We start from the raw sequence: 19952 nt of genomic DNA on the forward strand, positions 1-19952 counted from the left end.
TTTCTAACTCCATTCTACCTCTTCTTCAAGACATTTCGGTACTTCTGGTCATTTTGCCCTTACAGGAACCTATCCACGGCTGAAAATTTCAACCGAAGAGTAAATTTTTATATATTTTGCTCCGGCTTCTTTAACGATAACTTGTCCGTTCCGTTTGAAAAACAAGCTTCATGGCAGTGGGTGTCTGGTAAAGCCTAAATACCCTAGGGGTGGCTTGTTCAAGTATTAAATCACCGGACTACTGGAACGACGATCGACCTGTATCTACAAAGTTGAGTGAAACTGCCCTGTTATGATTCTAAGTGAAGAACTACGCGCCAGTTTTTGACTACCTCTGTGGGTCACTTTGAACAAATAGTGCATTCGTGAAACCGCATTTCAGTGTTAGTGACCATGTTGTATCTGGAGCCACTTCTATTACCTCTATCCGTGGAACTGGATATGGTATCGAGTCATTATAGCCTGAAATAGCGTCTATTCTTAAGAAAAACGAGAAATCAACAAGAACGTTGAGTTTTCGTCTTTTAAAAAAGGTATTTAGCACTAATATCCGTCTTTGTTTCCTTTATACGGTTGCGCATGATTACTATTTTCTCTGAGAAATTTTATTATATTGTATTTCAACGGATATTCTCATCATGGAAATCTTACTCGAAAACCGACAGCCACTATCAGATAAAAATATTTATTTGTATAAGTTCTGATTGTCATCTCTTTATCGAGGCTCCATTTTCCACGGGGTAAACAACCATCAATGACCCTGGCAGCTGTGACACCAGATAACACCTAAGGAATCACCAAATCAATCCGCAGAGTAGATCAGTCACGGTGGGGAATGCCATTGGTTTGACGTGACAGGTCTTACGAAAATTTGGATTCCAAAGTGAATACAATTCAGTCCTTTCTAGATTCTCTTACTTCCTTCACTCAGCTGGAATCCTATTCCAAAATTTTTGCAGTTTCTCGTTCTCCCTTCCTATTTCCCCCTTTCATTCGGACGTGGGCTACATAAGGACGATAAGTTACGCTTCTTTGCTGTGAGTAATCATAATAGCGCCGATAGGAAAGAGACAGTTAAAGTCTGTTGTTTTTGGAACTGACGGTAAATATACACAGTCGATATCGTTGCTGCTTCTGTCCTGCTCCTGATTGGCTGATGTATTTGAATTGCACCCTATGTTGAGTGGCGAGTTCCTGAGCTTCACCAATCACGATTAGCTTCAGTGACGTCGCATAGGGATTTTTACCGTCTGCTAAGCAAAAAGAAAGACTACAGGTGTCACTGTTGGGAAGAGAAAGACCACCTGAAGTGAGATGAAGGCAGTCTTTGATTAGATTAACGGACAGATAAAGAGTATATAGGGCTTTATTTGCCTGGGATGGTAATAAGAATTTCATCTCGGAAACTAACAGGAAAAGGTCATAAATTAACATAATGTCGCTGCCATGCACATTATATATACATTATATATACAGTATATGCATGAATACAGATATATATATATATATATATATATATATATATATATATATATATATATATATATATATATATATATATATATATATATATATATATATATATATATATATATATATGTATACACACACACACACACACACACACACATATATATATATATATATATATATATATATATATATATATATATATATATATATATATATATATATATACATACATATACATATATATGGTGGACTTTTCTAAAAAATTAAAAAAATTGATCATTTTTGACGGAAATTAGAGGCAGAGTGATTCAAAGATCATTACAGCTATGACTCTAATTTCCGTCAAAAACGATCAATTTATGGAATTTTGTGAGAAAAGTCTACTTTTCTCGTGACTTTTGTCACAGCGCTGTCAGAAAAACAAGTTGAAAACAGAAATAAAAGCCTGTAGGTCCTCACAACGGTTTAGATCAAAGTGCCACAACAGACGTCTGTTTATTGGATTCATTAGAGTAATTAGCAGCGTTGGACCTGTGACCCATCAAAAGAGGAAATTCGTTTGTGGTTCGGCTACTTTTACGAACTACGAAGCAGTAAATTTAAAAAAAAATTTTGCTAGAAGTTTCTCTGCTGTTGCAAAAGGAGGATGCCAAAGAATGAGAGCTTTACCATTAACTGACGTTGCAATAATTGTGGTCATTGATGCCGGGGAGGATAGAGAGGAAAAATTGTTGTACTGATGAAAAAATCAGATGAGTGGCTGAATTCTTAACCGAAATGAAAATTCTGATTGCATTCTTGAGGCGCCATCAATCTTGTTGGATGTGATCGAATTCCTTTCGTAACATGGTAGAGGCTCGGACTCCATATTCATTACTGAGAGAGAGAGAGAGAGAGAGAGAGAGAGAGAGAGAGAGAGAATGATATACTTGGGTGAATAGAAAACGGCCATTATTAGTGGTGGAATATTTTTTAAGGTTTAACCTTTTAGAAAAGGCTGGGCAAGAAATATATTTATTATTTTTTTTTTTATCTTGGAATGAATGATTATATATATATATATATATATATATATATATATATATATATATATATATATATATATATATATATATATATATATATGTAGAGAGAAAGTGAGAGAGAGAATGTTATATTCCAGTTAACAGAAAGGAAAAACGGTCTGTATCAGTAATGAAAATTGGGAGGTTAATGTAATTAGAACACAAAAATATCGAACTTATTGATGTCTGGTCTGAGAAGGAAAGTTAATTTTCAGCTGACAGTACACACACACACATATATATATATATATATATATATATATATATATATATATATATATATATATATATATATATATATATATATATATATGCCTATATGTCTGCCTCCGACATCACTGAAACTAATCGTGATTGGCTGTTCATTCTGCTCAGCATCTACCATTGGTTACAATGATGTCGGATGTGGACATTTACTCGCAGCAAAAAAAAAAAAAAGACTGGGATTATTATTACCATTACTTTCAAGGTATTCCTCAGCTGAACGTTCATGTTGAGAGTTTATTGAGAATATGATTATTGCTATCAATGATAATTTTCAGGTTAATTACAAAAAAATAATATAAGAGATCCCAGAATACAATAACAAAGTTTTGCAAAAAAAAATGGTTATAATCGTTTTCAGAAATGAAAAAGAAATTAATATTAACTAAAAAAAGGGGTGAGCTCTAGTGAAAATAATATATCCTCTATGGATGTATATCTCTCGGAAATGGAAACTTCCCTCTATTTAAGAAAATCCCCAAAAATTGGATAGCTTCCTCTTGGGAAGTTATGTAATTGTTACGGAAATGGGAAATAATTCCCTTGAGGTACGAAATATCAAAGAGCCGAATGCTTCCTTTTGATGGGGAAATAATTTCTCGTAGGACGGGAAGGTAGCCCAGTAAAAACGAATAACTTATGAGAATGGAAAGTAGACCTCTCAACAAAAGGTAAATGTTGTATGAAAGGTTATTTGACTATTAGGACTAGATCTATGGAAATTGGTCAGTTATACACACTCACACACACTATATATATATATATATATATATATATATATATATATATATATATATATATATATATATATATATATATATATATATATATATATATATATATAGAGAGAGAGAGAGAGAGAGAGAGAGAGAGAGAGAGAGAGAGAGAGAGAGAGTTATATATATATATATATATATATATATATATATATATAGAGAGAGAGAGAGAGAGAGAGAGAGAGAGAGAGAGAGATGTAATGATCTTTGAATCACTTTGACTCTAATTTCCGTCAAAAATGGTCAATTTTTGAAACAGCGGCACTGAACTCTTTCTGAACTCTTCTCCTACCCTCACCAGTACCGTCCGTTAATGACGGTATAGCGAAATTCAAGGATGTACATCCTCAGAACTTAGTGAGGGAGTGTCATACTTGAAATACTTTGTCTTCGATAATGGCATATCACTAAAAGAGAAACGGTAGTCTGACTTGTCACAGGACAGTGGATTAATATTGTATTCCCAAGCGCACCTCCAAAGACTTATAGTCATTGTGTAAGTACAAAATATATTGCCTTTGCAATACTGACGTATTTTCAATTAATGAACTGTCTTTGCAATAGTAAAGATATCGAAGATGTGGACAGACGGCCATTCATTGTTTTAAAATTCTTGTGAAATTGATGTAGGAAAGTGACCAGTTTCGGCGTCGTCAGTATCAAAGATTTTTCGGGGAAGGAAATGTTGGAACCATTAGAAAGAAATCACGAAATATGAAATAATTGAGTCATGTTTTGATTGGCAGGTGTTTTTCTGGACTGATGTAGGTGAAATAAACATTTATCAAGTTAAAATAAGAAAAATAAATACAGAATATTATGTCATTCTCAAACGCACTTAAAACACACACGCCCACACTCACACAAAACCGCAATAAACGAAAGTACCCTTCTCGATTCCATGACTGAAACATCACGAAACATTAGCAGAGAAGGATAACCCAACTCCCACAGAGCCTCATGTTTTGCTTCTTTGTCGAATGACGAATTTATCACTTTCTCGAGGAGGAGGAGGAAGAAGAGGAAGAGGGAGACGAAGCCCAGATGGCCTGTGGAGATGGTCATCCATCGTGGAAGCTTCATGTGTTATTAGCAACAAGAGGAAACGTTTACAACATTTTTACGAAAGTCATCTTCTTGATGTCGAACGACAGTGAGAGAGAGAGAGAGAGAGAGAGAGAGAGAGAGAGAGAGAGAGAGAGAGAAATCATTAAGCTTCTCAAGAAAAAAGAATGTCCTTTTTAGCCTCTGAAAGTTTGTTAAAATTAGTTACTTGCTATGTTAATTTGGCTATTGATTAAGAAGGAAAAGAATATCTCTCTTGGGAAGACGTAAGAACTGGTTTTTACATTGACTTTCTTGATTTCAAAGCAAGTGATGTGTACTGTTTAAGAGTCATTATCGTTGTTTCCAAATAGTTGTTCATTCATTCATTTTTTTTAGTTGTCACGCAAATTTTGGCATCTTGGTACTTTCCATTCCGTATCACTTTATTTTCTTCTTATACCATTTATCTTTTCCCTTTTAATTTTGACATTTTATCTATATGTCTATCTATCTTTTTCATGCACCTTTACCATTACATGTCTCTTTCTTTTCTTTGACACCATCTATATTTCCCTCTTGAATTTTTGTGCATTTTTATATATCTGTCTATCGTTTATACACCTTTATATACATTCCTCCTTTTCCTAAATGCCGTTTTCACACCATTCCTTCACCTCTCTCTCTCTCTCTCTCTCTCTCTCTCTCTCTCTCTCTCTCTCTCTCTCTCTCTCTCTCTCTCATATCTGTCACGCCTATTAAAAGTGCTTCGCTGTTCCGACACAGATCATCGTCGTCACTCACGGCAACCGGACGGAGGACCCTCGAAAAGGCAGCGAGAGAAATGGCGGAAGGGAAGAAGCTGAAGAGTAAACGCAAATCGGCGTCGAGTTATGGCACTCTCCCTGATTTGCAGACGCCCACCGACGTGGTAAGTACCCGGGGCTGGCTGGCACTCCCGCGTGTGGGATCTGTTTACCCAGTGGGACTGATAGAGGCGCGAGGATTTCCACGGAGGGTGTGGTAGGTTGGACCTTTTGGCGAAGGATCTCGTTCCAGGGGAGTTGTCCTTTTTTTTTTTATGTGGGTTTAAGATGTGTTGTTTTTTTTTTTCAAGCGTTTTATGATTTTGAGATAGATGGGTTAATGTAATCTGGGTCGTAGTCTTACAAGGAGATATATAAATTCCGTGTTCTTGTTCCTTTATTCTGTTTGACAGTGTCTCTCTGGCTGTCTTTCCTTCATATACATATACGTCTTGCTGTCTATTTTTCATATATATATATATGTATATATATATATATAGATAGATAGATAGATAGATATCTAATATATATATATATATGTATATATATATATACATATATATGCATATCCATCTATAGATTATATATGTATATACATATCCATATATATATATATATATATATATATATATATATATATATATATATACACATATATATACATACAGTATATATATGAGTGTGTGCGCTGATTCACACATGGGATTACCCAGCTAATATTTTGGGTCGTGACTTGCCCACAACTTCTCATTTTGGACGTTCACAGTTTCTTGAGTGCCGGAAGTACGAGGCAAATTTTTGAAATGAAAGTTGGCGGTTAATTTATTTTAGAAGAATGTAAGGACGAAAGAAGAAATAAAATCGATAAAAAGACAATATCCATGAAACTTATCTTTATGCGAAAACGCTCGTCTTTTGAACAGTTTGTCCTTCAGCCACAGAAACACAATTATGTAGATCTCTGTCGATGTTTATTCCGAAATAAATAAGTGCTTAACACGAGTAGCATGTAACGATGGGCATATATTGTAGCGTTTTCTACATTCTTACGAGAAACGAATGAGATTTATTATTTTTGATCTAAAAAGAATGACTGAATATTTATTATAGTTACATGGTGGAATCCAACATCACCTTTTCAAATGTATCATGAATAATATTTATCATATATTAGAGCATAGTTATGGCGTTTTAATAATGGGATAATCTGTTAAAGAATTGGACTCTATTTTTTTTTTATTCATTCCCATAATGAGAATCGCGATTAGATAGTTGCCGAACTTATGAAAGTGACGGTTCTTGTTTACAAGTTACCAACAAGAACTGACGGATTACAGAGCATGCCTGCCGAGGCAGAAGTGCCTCGTCGTTTGCAACACCCCCACTCGTGGCATGTTTGGTCCAGCACCTCCCGAATTTACGCAACTTAAAGTTTTATTGCCGCCCTTCTCGGAAGTTCCGCAAAAGTGGGAAGAGCTATGGACCTTAAAGTTAGCAAGCCGGGGGCATTAAAACCGGTTATTATACGAATCCCTTGATCTGCAATCGTTTATATTCGTGTTTAATAACCGACTCGTCCTCTGATATATTGAGATAGTTATTAAAGACCCAAGACAGAGCAGCCTTCCTAGAAATTGTTGTTGATGGCGTAATAAAATCTTCGTTAATCGGAAAATGGGAGAGTTAGATGACTAAATGACTAAGTGTGTTGAAGGTTTACTTATCGTGTTTTTCTTTCTTTTTTTTTTGTTACTGAACAAAGATAAGTTGGGGTTCATGAGGTATAGCACAAAGAGAGCAAAGAATGCATTTACATAGTGTCGTAGATTATGCTTGAATTTTTTTTTTTTTTTTGAGAGTTTCCATTCTGAATGTTTAAAGTTCATTTGTCATGAAGGTAATGAAAGAAATTCATAGCCTTACAGGACGCAATAAAGAAGGAAATACTTTAATGACTGTTTAAGGCTAAATGAATTATATATATATATATATATATATATATATATATATGTATATGTATATATATATTTATATATATATATGTATATGTATATATAAATATATATATATATATATATATATATATATATATGTATATATATATATATATATATATATATACAGTATATATATACATATATATACATGCAGAATATATACGTGTATATGTATGCATATATTATGTTGCTTTGCCTCTAGGTAGAATAGTGAAGTTTCACTAAAAATAAAGCAACGCTTTTATTATTGTTCTTAACAGAATGAACCCTGCATAGATCCCTTTCGTAATACCGCCTGGAGCTAAGAGCATACAAGAAGAAAGCAAATTTAAAAAAGAACTAAAGACTCTCCTGTTCTGCAGGAGCTACGATACTGACGAGGAAACACTGAAAGACAATTACAAAATATAAGAAGCACCTTATTTGAGAGGGAACCATCCCTGTGGAGGGCTGCACATAAAACCAAACAAAATGAACCAGACGCTTCACTGACTTCTTTTCTTTTTCTTTGATACCAGCGTTCGAGCCCATTCGAATTACTCGGACCTTATGGTTACGTCATCCGAATCACATTTTCTCGTAATCTGAATGTGCTTCGTGACGTCATCAGTACCTCGTGACGTCATCTGTACCACGTGACGTCATCCGCACGTCCTTTCGCTTTCCTGCAGTTACCCTCGCGAGTCACATGTCCTCGTTATGAATCATGTGACTACGCCATACGAATCATTTTCTAATGTTCCGAATCACTTGAATTGAATTGAATATAGAATTTAGGCCAGAGGCCAAACACTGGGACCTACGAGGTCATTCGGTGCTGAAACGGGGGGGGGGGAAACCTCGCAGTTCAGCTATGAATCAATGGTTAGGAGAGGATGGAAAGTAAGATGGAGGAAAGAGAATACGAAAGGAGGTACAGTGAAATGAACGAAAGGAGTTGCAGCTAGGGGCCGAAGGGACGCTGCAAAGAACCTTAAGTAATGCCTACGGTGCATCGCATGAGGTGCACTGACGGCGCTGCCCCCCAACGGCGAATCACTTGTTCAGCATCAATACGAATCAAGTGTTCGATTCCCCCGAATCATTAGCTCATGTGATTCGAGACGTTTGTTTCACTTCACAACAAACCTTTCAGTGTTTTTTTAGTATTTTTTTTTTTTTTTTTTTTTTAATTTTGAGACTCGCCTTTATTTTCATAGACTGGTTATTTTTCCATCTTTTTCTGGGCTACCATATTCTGATCTTGATTTAGTGTCAGTGTTTAGCATAAGCCCCATGAAATGATTTCGACCCCTCCGCATGTTTAGGCTTTATATTGCCCATATTTTACAACAATAAATTTGATACACAGTTTTGGGGACATTCTGTATTATCTTAAGTACTTTCAAAACATACTTGAAAGCGTAACTTTGCTTTTCAATATATACTTTAAGAGGCACCTGTGCTTAAAAAAAAAAAAAACACTTAAAAAACGCAATTCTTAAAAAAATGAACACTTTAAATCGCAAAAACCGTTTTTAAAATGCACTTTAAAAAACCCTTGCAACCACACTTGTGGTTTCAAATTGCACTTCAAATTGCCCCTCTACCATTAAAATTCACCTCCAGACGCGTAATAGACTGGATTTTTTTTTTTCTTCTCGAAGGCCACTGATCCTCTTTACCTGTGCAGGTGGTTTATTGATAACGCCTGTATCAGGGAAGATTTATCTATTAGAATTATGTCAAGTAATCCATTATTTACGATGCGCCCTCCGTGTAAAGGGAAAAAGACCGTATCTTGCTGTTTTTAAGTAACTTTTTACACCTTTTATTTTGCTGGTACACAAATTTGAAGTAATTGTATTATAAAGAGTCCGGTAGTTATCACGATGGGTTTGAAATGAAGCATAATTTTGGGTCGTTCAGTCACTATGTCTAAATTTCTTAACATATACTGCTACTACTACTACTACTACTACTACTACTACTACTACTACTACTACTACTACTCTCTCTCTCTCTCTCTCTCTCTCACGTATACTTTTCTTTCTATATAAATACATATATATATATATATATATATATATATATATATATATATATATATATATATATATACATATACATATATATATATATATATATATATATATATATATATATATATATATATATATATATATATATATATATATATATATATATAAACACGCACACACAGGTTAAAGCTGATAAGAAATAATAATGGGTTTGTTATCGACTACGACAAAATGGACACTACATTAAAATCCTCGCGAAAGAAGGAAGAAAGAACGCTCGAAGAACCAACGAGAGATGAACACGAGAAAGAAGAAAAATAAGAAAGCAGAGTTACTCTACAAACAACCAAGAAAAAGATCAAGTTAGGGAAGGCTTTCGGTAAAGCTAGAGTGGAAATTCTTTGAGATATTTCGCTGTAGGGAGAAGGAATGAAGATGGAAGTGGAAATGTAATGCTTGTAAAGCCTTAGGAAAAAAAAAATAAGTGGAATGTATTGACAAGTTGTGCGGGGGAGTGGGAGCAGTAATAAACTCCTTTTTAGAAGGAAATTGGAATTTTAGCGGATGTGACAAAGATGAAAGGAAAAGGAGATATTCGGATCATATGGAGGGGAAGTATGGCTGCTGTACATGCACACAAACTCACACACACAGATGTGTATATATATATATATATAATAGTATATATGAATACATAAATATATAATAAATATAAAAATACATATATTTATGTATGTATGCATGTATATAATATTATATGTATAAATAAAGGCAACGCCACGGAGGAAAGTGAAACGACGTGGTGGTGCTAGGCCTTTCGACTTACTGTCCTTTTTAGCTAAGTAAAGGACAGTAAGTCGAAAGGCCTAGCACCAATCCGTCGTTTCACTTTCCTTCGTGGCATTGCCTTTATTTATATATTCATCACGTTCCATATTTTCGTGATTCAGTTATACATACGTATATATACTTACATACATATACGTGCTAAAAAAAATCACAGTAGTTGCACGTGACTTCAGTGTATAAGCGAATCCCACAGGAAAATGACAGGCAGAAGTTCAGTACCAAGCGCTTTCACGTTTATTAACGCATCGTCGGGGCACGAATGAGACACAGATATAAAGAAGGTTACAAAGTAAACAAAAAGAACAAGAATACCAGATGGTCAGTTGTCAAAGGGTAATAAACAGAAAGTTAATCCAGGATAATCCGGGATCGAGCTGTCACAAACTGAACCTAAGACCAAACAACAAGAAATACTAAAGTTTAGGCTTACAAAATCCAAAAACATGTATAACCTTGAATACCAGATGGTTAATTGCCAGGGGGTAAAAAACAAAAGGTTAATCGACGGCAAATCCAGGATCACTCGGTCACAAACTAATCCAAATATATACTTAACCATAACTGACCATCTGGTATTCTTGTTCTTTTTTGTTTACTTCGTAACGTTCTTTATATCTGCGTCTCATTCGTGCCCCGACGATGCGTTAATAAACGCGAAAGCGCTTGGTACTGAACTTCTGTCTGTCATTTTCCCGTGGGATTCGCTTATACATATACATGTGTGTGTATTACGTCACAACCAATGAAAGAAAAATACGCACACACACACACACACACGAGGAACAGCCAGAGGCAGCCTGGGGTATTCAGGGCTATTCCCTAATCCCATCAAAGTATAGTTTAAAATGGAGTTGATGCCATCAAAAACGAACACATAAGAAAATAAGATCCTATTTAGATGGCAAAAGCAGCATCAGCAGGAGAAGCTTACAAAGCCCGAAGACCTTTTATTGAAAATACAACCACTGAGATTTTTTGTGGTCGCGGTAGAGAACGGAGTGAGTTCCGGGAGGCTGTGGGATTCGCGAAATAAAATGTCGTCGAAATTTCATATTGAGGTACTCCGCTTAACGGCGTGCAGTTGGGTTCTATGAGATATCTTTCAGTTGAAGAATCTCGTGGGTTGAATATTATATTAATATATATATATATATATATATATATATATATATATATATATATATATATATATATATATATATATATATATATATATTTGATTTTAAATCGATACAAATTAAAAACGTATGATTATACGGGCAAAGTTACAGCCACGGAGGAAAATTGAAACACTGGAGATGCTAAGTACTTTCTTCTTGCTGTGACCATGTCTTGGTAATAAGACGAAAGTACTTAGCATCGCCAGTGTTTCAATGTATGTATGTATATGTATGTATATAAATATACATACATATATAAATGTATATAGATATACATACATATATATATCTATATACACACACACACACACACACACACACACACACATATATATATATATATATATATATATATATATATATATATATATAAAGTTATATGCACATATATAAACACTATTAAACACACACACAAACACACACACACACACACACATATATATATATATAAATATATATATATATATATATATATATATATATATATATATATATATATATATATATATATATATATATATATATATATATATATATATATATATATATATATATATATATATATATATATATATATATATATATAAAATGTTATATGCACATATATAAACATTCTATTAAACACATATATATAAATAGATAGATAGATAGATAGATAATGTTTGTATGCATGTGTAATCCATTTGTTCTTCAAGTGAATGGGACGAATTATACGACTGTGAAAAAAAATTCCTAACCACTAGCATTATTTGAGCCAAAATCTTAGTAATAAACTGGAAGTACCTTTGTTTGAATTTTGTGTATACGAATCAAGGAGATTTTTTTAATTCACACAAACACACAAAGACTGCTTAGTGTACAGTAACTCGGAAGGAACGATCACATGTAGTCAACTCTCATGCATTGTTGACCTTACAATAATACCCTTCCTCACCCTTTCCAGTTCGCAGAAATCTAGAACATGTGTTCTCCTTTGAAAATTAATACTCCCTCAGTCCCTCTGTACTTTTAACGACGTCCTCCTCTTCTTTCCTCCTCCTCCTCCTCCTCCTCCTCCGTGAAGTTCTCCTCCTCGTGTTCTGTCCTGAAGTGTTCCCTAATGATTCCTCGCTGAAAGTTGCATAATTAGACGGCGCGAGAATGCTTTTATGGCCTTCCCCACGCGGGTGCTAAGGGGCGAGGTTTGTGCGAGTGTGTGTGTGTGCGCGCGTGTGTGTTTGTGCGCGCGCGTGTGTCTGCATCTTCTCTTCGTTTTTTGTTTTTTTTTTATTGGTGTTCTACGTGCCCCGTCCTTCTGCAATACGAGGGATTGTTGAGTGTTAATTCTCATGGTGTTTTAATAATTCACTTACATTCTTATTTATTTATTTATTTGTTAATTTATTTCTTTTTCTAATAACTGATCTTTTTTTTTGCATTTCCCTTTACCGTCTGTAACTTCTTTCGAATGAACACCATATTCTTTGGAAGCTTGAATTTCAAGTTAATGGCCCTTGTCATCTTCTGAGTAATAATAATAATAATAATAATAATAATAATAATAATAATAATAGTGTTGGAAAGGGGAGCATGGATTGTCGGATTGGTACAGAAGTTACTTCAGTGATTATGGAAGAGTGGTTTCACAGTCTTCTTCACATTCATGTTGAGGTGGGAGGTACTTGTTATCCTCCATAAGGCGTCCCCCGCCCAAACCCACCACCCACTCCAGCCTATCTTTGCCCTTTACTACTATTTTCTCGTCTGTTCTGCGAGCTAGCGCCCCTCCCAACTGCGAGAGATTGTTGGAAGGGGAACACTGATTATGCTCTTGCTGGAAAAGTGATTTTATTCATTTTGGACGCATTGCAAAGATGGAACATCAGACAGACACTCCTTGGAGAAGGGTGGGGGGAGCATTGTCTGATGGATTGTTGGAAGGGGACATTGGAAAGCAAACACTTCTTGGAAGGGGGGAAGGGGCATTGTCTGATGGATTGTTGGAAGGGGACCACTAATTGAGGAAAATGTTGGAAAGCAAACACTTCTTGGAAGTGGGGGAAGGGGCGTTGTCTGATGGATTGTTGGAAGGGGACCACTAATTGAGGAAAATGTTGGAAAGCAAACATTTCTTGGAAGGGGGGGAAGGGGCGTTGTCTGATGGATTGTAGGAAGGGAACCACTAGTTGAGGAAAATGTTGGAAAGCAAACACTTCTTGGAAGGGGGTGGGGGAGAAGGGGCGTTGTCTGATGGATTGTTGGAATGGGATCAACAGTCGAGGAAAATGTTGGAAAGCAGACACTCCTTGGAAGGGGAGCCATTGGCTAATGGATTGTCAGAAGGAAAGTGCTGGAAAGTAGTTTCTCAGATTACAGGATTTTTGGAAAGGAACAATTGATTTTGATATTGTTGGGAAGGGGTCACTAGTTGTGGGGAATGTCGGAAGGCGATAAGCTTTTGTGTTGTTATTTATCAACTGTGGGATTGGTGGAAAGATGTCATATACTACTGATTGTTGGAATGGACCACGACATATGCGATTTTAAAATTGCTATTAATGAATGTCCGATTATGAGAACTGTTCATTGAATGTGGTAAAATTGGAAGAAAGTCATTGGTATTGTGATGCTAGGAAAGTTTTCAATGAGAATACAATTTTAGTTTTCTGTAAAAGAAAACTATTGTGCCGGCTTTGTCTGCCCGTCCGCACTTTTTCCGTCCGCCCTCAGATCTTAAAGACTACTGAGGCTAGAGGGCTGTAAATTAGTAAGTTGATCATCCACCCCCCAAATCATCAAACATACCAAATTGCAGCCCTTTGCACTCGGTAGTTTTTATTTTATTTGAAGTTAAAGCCATAATCGTGCTTCTGGCAACGATATAGGTTAGGCCAACACCGGAATGTGGTTAAATTTTCATGGGGCGAGGCAGCGGCTGTACAGAAAACTAGATTGCACTGAAGAAACTTTGGCGCAGTTTTTACTTGTCTGTTTAGAGGGATTAATAATTGTTGGATGTTGAAGAGGCTCATTGATTGCAGTATTGTTGGTAGGGGTCGCTGTTTCGGAGACTGTTAAGTTAATTTTTGAAAACTGGATTGGTAGCTGAATGCGAATGATAAAGTCATATAGTGTAGTAGCCCGAGACACAAAAATAAATACATCCTCTTTGAACTGACAAATACATATGCATGACTTTTTGTCCCTTGTTCACTTGTGACTTTTTTATAATAACAAATATTAACCACAAATATCGTTAAATATCGAATTCATTATACCTTGGGAATAACTTACACCTAAAGGGAATTATCACTGGTAAATGCTTCTGAGCCGGCTAGGATTCGAACCGATGCCTGGTTTAGAAACGATAAACAGTGACTTGCACCACCCGGCTATGATGTTAATTTTTCCTATTCATGGTATTTTTATCATCTTTAAGCCATTAACACTATATCCTACATTAGATAAGAACTGTTTTACCTCCCACTTCTTTCAGTTCCATTTCTCTTACCAATTATTTCCTGTTATTTCCTTACAAACAAAAGACAGTGAAAAATTCGCCGAGGTTTCCTCGGCGCAATCGAGTTTTCTGTACAGCGTATAATGCTGTATGAGCCACGGCCCCTGAAACTTTCAGCCACGTTCCGGTGGTGGCTACCCTATAGCGTTGCCAGACGCACGATCATGGCTAACTTTAACATTAAGTAAAATAAAAACTACTAAGGCTAGAGAGCTGCAATTTGGTATGTTTGATGGCTAGAGGGTGGATGATCAACATAGCAATTTGCAGCCTTCTAGCTTCAGTAGTTTTTAAGCTCTGAGGGCGGACAGAAAAACTGCGTAGAGAAAAAAGTGCCGACGGACAGACAAGAGCGTCACAATTGTTTTCTTTTACCTAAAAATAGAAAGAGAATGAGAGAATGGAAAGAAAACAACGAAGGATAAAAAAAAAAGGTCACAGACTATATCTTAGCTGCAGTAGAACCTAGGAAGCCAGAGTGGAAGAAGGTAAATACGAGCATGACGGAGCCGAACGACAGCGCAATCAACACTGGCCTTGGTGATACGTGGGCAGTGTCCCGTGAGCTGACATCTCTGCAAAATTTCATATTTCGCACCAGGCGAGGAATGCTTCCATCAGTGTTCTTTCGAGTTTACGTAACTCATTATAGAAAGATGATCTCCTTTTGCGTTGGTATTCACGGGATATATATATATATATATATATATATATATATATATATATATATATATATATATATATATATATATAAAGTATTCACGAGATATGCTTAAAGTATTCACGGGATGTGTATAAAGTATTCGCGAGATATGTGTAAAGTATTCACGAGATATGTAGAAAGTATTCACGAGATATGTGTAAAGTATTCACGTGATATGTATAAAGTATTCACGAGATATATAAAGTATTCACGAGATATGTAGAAAGTATTCACGAGATATATAGAAAGTATTCACGAGATATGTGTAAAGTATTCATGAGATATGTATAAAGTATTCACGAGATATGTATAAGTATTCAAGAGAGATATATATAAAGTATTCACGAGATATATAGAAAGTATTCACGAGATATGTGTAAAGTATTCATGAGATATGTATAAAGTATTTACGAGATATATATAAAGTATTCACGAGATATGCGTAAGTATTCACGAGATATATATAAAATTTACGAGATATTCATAAGTATTCAAGATATAATTATATATATATATATATATATATATATATATATATATATATATATACATGTATATATATACATGTATATATATATACATACACACACACACACACACACACACACATATATATATATATATATATATATATATATATATATATAAAGTATTCACGAGATACATATAAAGCATTCGCGTGATATGTATAAAGCATTCATGGAACATATATTTAATATTTTCATAAAAAAAAAATACGATTACCATCTGTAAACTGTAACTGGTTTTTCCCAGTACGTAGCCAATTTCAGCCACTTTAAGAAAACACGAACAGAAAATAAATGCAAACGAAGAATGTAGACCTTAAAGTCTTTGTTATTTTTGTCCATACCCCTCAGCTATCTCTTAGTATGTAGCGTGGTTTGGCATCATGTTTAACTTGCCTGTGCCGTGCATGTGTGTGTGTGTGTGTGAGAGAGAGAGAGAGAGAGAGAGAGAGAGAGAGAGAGAGAGAGAGAGAGAGAGAGAAAGGGAGAAGGGATTTTAGCCGGTAACCTTCACGTGATATCTCACATTTTCGGTGACATCTCCCGTATCTTACGGAGAGAATATGTAATTTTCTTGACATCCTACACCTTTCGTTCAAGCAGCTGACCTTGCAGATAGATGAAAGTCACGGCTATAAAATTCATCTCGGCTTTCACAAGCGTCCTCATCACATCAATAGTTTCTGACTTACAGGAAGCTACATAAAATGTCTACATATATGAGATCATGACGTGCTTCAGGAACACGGGAGCGATTTTCAGTTACCTCGTTTTTTTTTTGTATTTTTAAAATTTGAATTGGTCTTTGTATTCATATGAAATGTTTATTGATTTCGCGACACATGTCTGAAACCAAAGGGTCTCAATTGATCTGGGTGGGAGTGAATCATTTTGAAAAGTGTAGATAGCAATTGAAATCCAGCTTCTTGAATTTTTTTCCGCACGAAGACATACGTGATTTTCTTCTTCTTGCTTCTTACGAGCGAAATGGTGTCACATTCGTTGCCATATGTTGCTCAATCTATCTCTGACAGCAATCAGAGATAGATTGAGGATGGGTAATATCACGTAATGCTTACATGTATAGTAAGATCACAGGCTGTTTAGCACTATTCCAGTAATTGATATTGCGCGAAGGATTAATTTCGCTCTTGTGATCCAATACCGGGGCCTCATCCTCACCATTTCGTGGATTCGTTCTGCGCATGAGCGCCTCATTCTCGTGTAATTCCTGAATCTGTATCCCCTTGGTTACGTGAGTCAAAGACTGGTAGAAGTATTAGTAGCAGTAGTAGTAGCAGTATAAAGGAGCGTCTTTGTAACGGTTCGGTGTTGTTGGGTCTGATTATCTGCACCAGGAGTGAATTGAACTGAATATAAAATTTAGGCCACAGGCTAAGCACGGGGAACTATGAGGTCATTCAGCGCTGAAAATAATATTGATATAATTGTAAAGATAAGATGGAAAATAAGATGGAAGGGAGTATGAACGGAGGTATAGTAAAAAGAATTAAAGGGGTTGCAGCTAGTGGCCAAAGGGACGCTGCAGAGAACCTTAAGTAATGCCTACAGTGCACCGCGTAAGGTGCACTGACGGCGCAACCCCCTACGTGTTGCACCAGTAAGGGAGTGATACATGATCCGGATTGTTGTCTAAATTACTTAGCTAAATTTTTTTTTCTTTTTTGGCCGAGTTGTGGGGGGCGGGGTGGGGGCATTGTGGGAAAAGGGGTAGGAATCTGGACTGCCAAAAAAGAGAACCTTTCCTGTTTGATGCCAGCGTATAAATTACCAGTTAATGTAATTTAATGCTGAAAACCCGCGGTGATTTATTTCACATGTTTTAAACCTTCCCTGTCTAGACAAAGTTATTTGTTGCAAATTTCTCAACATCTAGAAATGCAATGATGCAATCGGTTTATGCCAAAAGGACATGCTGTCTCTTATCGACTCATTTATTTCATGTCTGTCGATTACTTTAGTTCATAGCTATCGATTCTTTTCATATCTATCAATTCTTTAAGTTCAAATTTATTGATTCTTTTAGTTCAAATCTATTGATTCTTTTAGTTCATATCTATGGATTACTTTAGTTCATATCTATCGATTCTTTTAGTTCAAATCTGTTGATTCCTTTAGTTCAAATATATTGATCCTTTTAGTTCAAATCTATTGATTCTTTTAGTTCAAATCTGTTGATTCCTTTAGTTCAAATCTATTGATTCTTTTAGTTCAAGTCTATCGATTCGTTTAGTTCATAACTGTTGATTCTGTTTGTTCATATCTGTCTATTCTTTTAGTTCATATCTATCGACTTTTTATTTCATATCTATCGATTCTCTTAGTTCAAATCTATCGGTTCGTTTATTTCTGGTGATAGAAATTCATTTCTCGTTACAATATGGTTCGGATTCCACAAAACGATGTAGGTCCCGTTGCTAGGCAACCAGCTGGTTCTTAGCCACGTAAAATAAATCTAATCCTTCGGGCCAGCCCTCTCTAGGAGAGCTGTAGCTGTTAATCAGCTCAGTGATCCGGTTAAACTAAGGTATGCTTAACTTTTTTTTATCGATTTCTTTCATAACTATTGATTCTTTTAGTTTATATCTATCGATTCTGTTAGTTCATATCTATCGATACTTTCAGTTCGTAACCATTGATTCTTTTAGTCCATATTTATCGAATCTTTTTAGTTCATATCTATACGGATAAAGAAAAAGAAGTAAACAAAGTCAAAGAAATATGAAGAGAAAGAGAGAAAAAATAAAAGTTGCATCGATGTAAAGGATTCTTTTTCCCAATCAGACCAAAAGTTTGCGAAATTTTTAGGCATTTTTTTTTGTTTTGGATTTTATTTCGACGTATAAAGGTTGCGTTATTATTTTGTTTCTCCTATTTCTTTTAGTTGATTTTAATTTTTTTGTTTTGTTTATTGCTCACTGTAGATGAAATAGGAATTAGTGTTCTTTAATTCCTCTTTGTTTAATTCATTATGTGAAAAATATTTTTAAGAATATTTTTGTTTCTCCATATATATATTCTACATATATTTTCATATATATAAATATACATGCATTATATATATATATATATATATATATATATATATATATATATATATATATATATATATATATATATATATATACATACATACAAGCATGCATACATACATACATATATATATATATATTAAATTTCTTTTAGTTGATTTTAATTATTTTTTTTGCTTTTTGCTTACTGTAGATGAAATAGGAATTGGTGTTCTTTAATTCCTCTTTGTTTAATTCATTATGTGAAAAATATTTTTAAAAATATTTTTATGTTTCTCCATATATATATATATATATTTTATATTATAAATATACATGCATTTATATATATATATACATACACACACACACATATATATATATATACATATATATATATATATATATATATATATATATATATATACATATACATATCACCTGAGTCATAGCCATATCGAGGTCATAAACTCCACTTGTAACATGAGCTGTATAAGTTCTATTGCGTATCTGGAATAAAGGCAGCGAAGTTGTTCTTCAGCCGATTCAGAACAACGCCCAAATCAAACAAGAGAAGCAACAGGTCCGAGGCTCTTGAATCCCCCGAGTGGGGCACGTTTGCCCGTCCAAGTTTCCACGGCGGTTGCCGGTTACCATTTATGTTTATTTGTGATTTGCTCAACTTTCGCTAGGACTGTGAACTGATTACATGTTTTCATTCTTTTTTTTTCTTTTTA

At 35.0% G+C, this 19952-nt stretch overlaps 2 protein-coding genes across 3 annotated transcripts in view; one reads left to right on the plus strand and one right to left on the minus strand.

The window, feature by feature from the left end:
- The window catches only part of LOC136848226 (titin homolog), an 89229-nt gene that overhangs the window by 57446 nt on the left and 11831 nt on the right, over positions 1 to 19952 (minus strand). The gene's annotated exons all lie outside the window — the stretch shown is intronic.
- The window catches only part of LOC136848229 (proton-coupled zinc antiporter SLC30A2-like), a 79819-nt gene that overhangs the window by 2583 nt on the left and 57284 nt on the right, over positions 1 to 19952 (plus strand). The window contains exons 1-2 of one of the 2 annotated variants that reach the window (XM_067120582.1): positions 393 to 533; positions 5408 to 5552. In XM_067120582.1, coding sequence (XP_066976683.1) covers positions 5466 to 5552 — 87 coding nt within the window. In that variant the 5' untranslated portion in view covers positions 393 to 533; positions 5408 to 5465. Of the gene's footprint in view, positions 1 to 392; positions 534 to 5407; positions 5553 to 19952 lie in introns of those variants that run through there. The other variant, XM_067120581.1, reaches the window with a different exon arrangement.

This window comes from Macrobrachium rosenbergii, chromosome 18 (genome assembly GCF_040412425.1).
Source record: "Macrobrachium rosenbergii isolate ZJJX-2024 chromosome 18, ASM4041242v1, whole genome shotgun sequence".
Lineage (NCBI taxonomy): Eukaryota > Metazoa > Arthropoda > Malacostraca > Decapoda > Palaemonidae > Macrobrachium > Macrobrachium rosenbergii.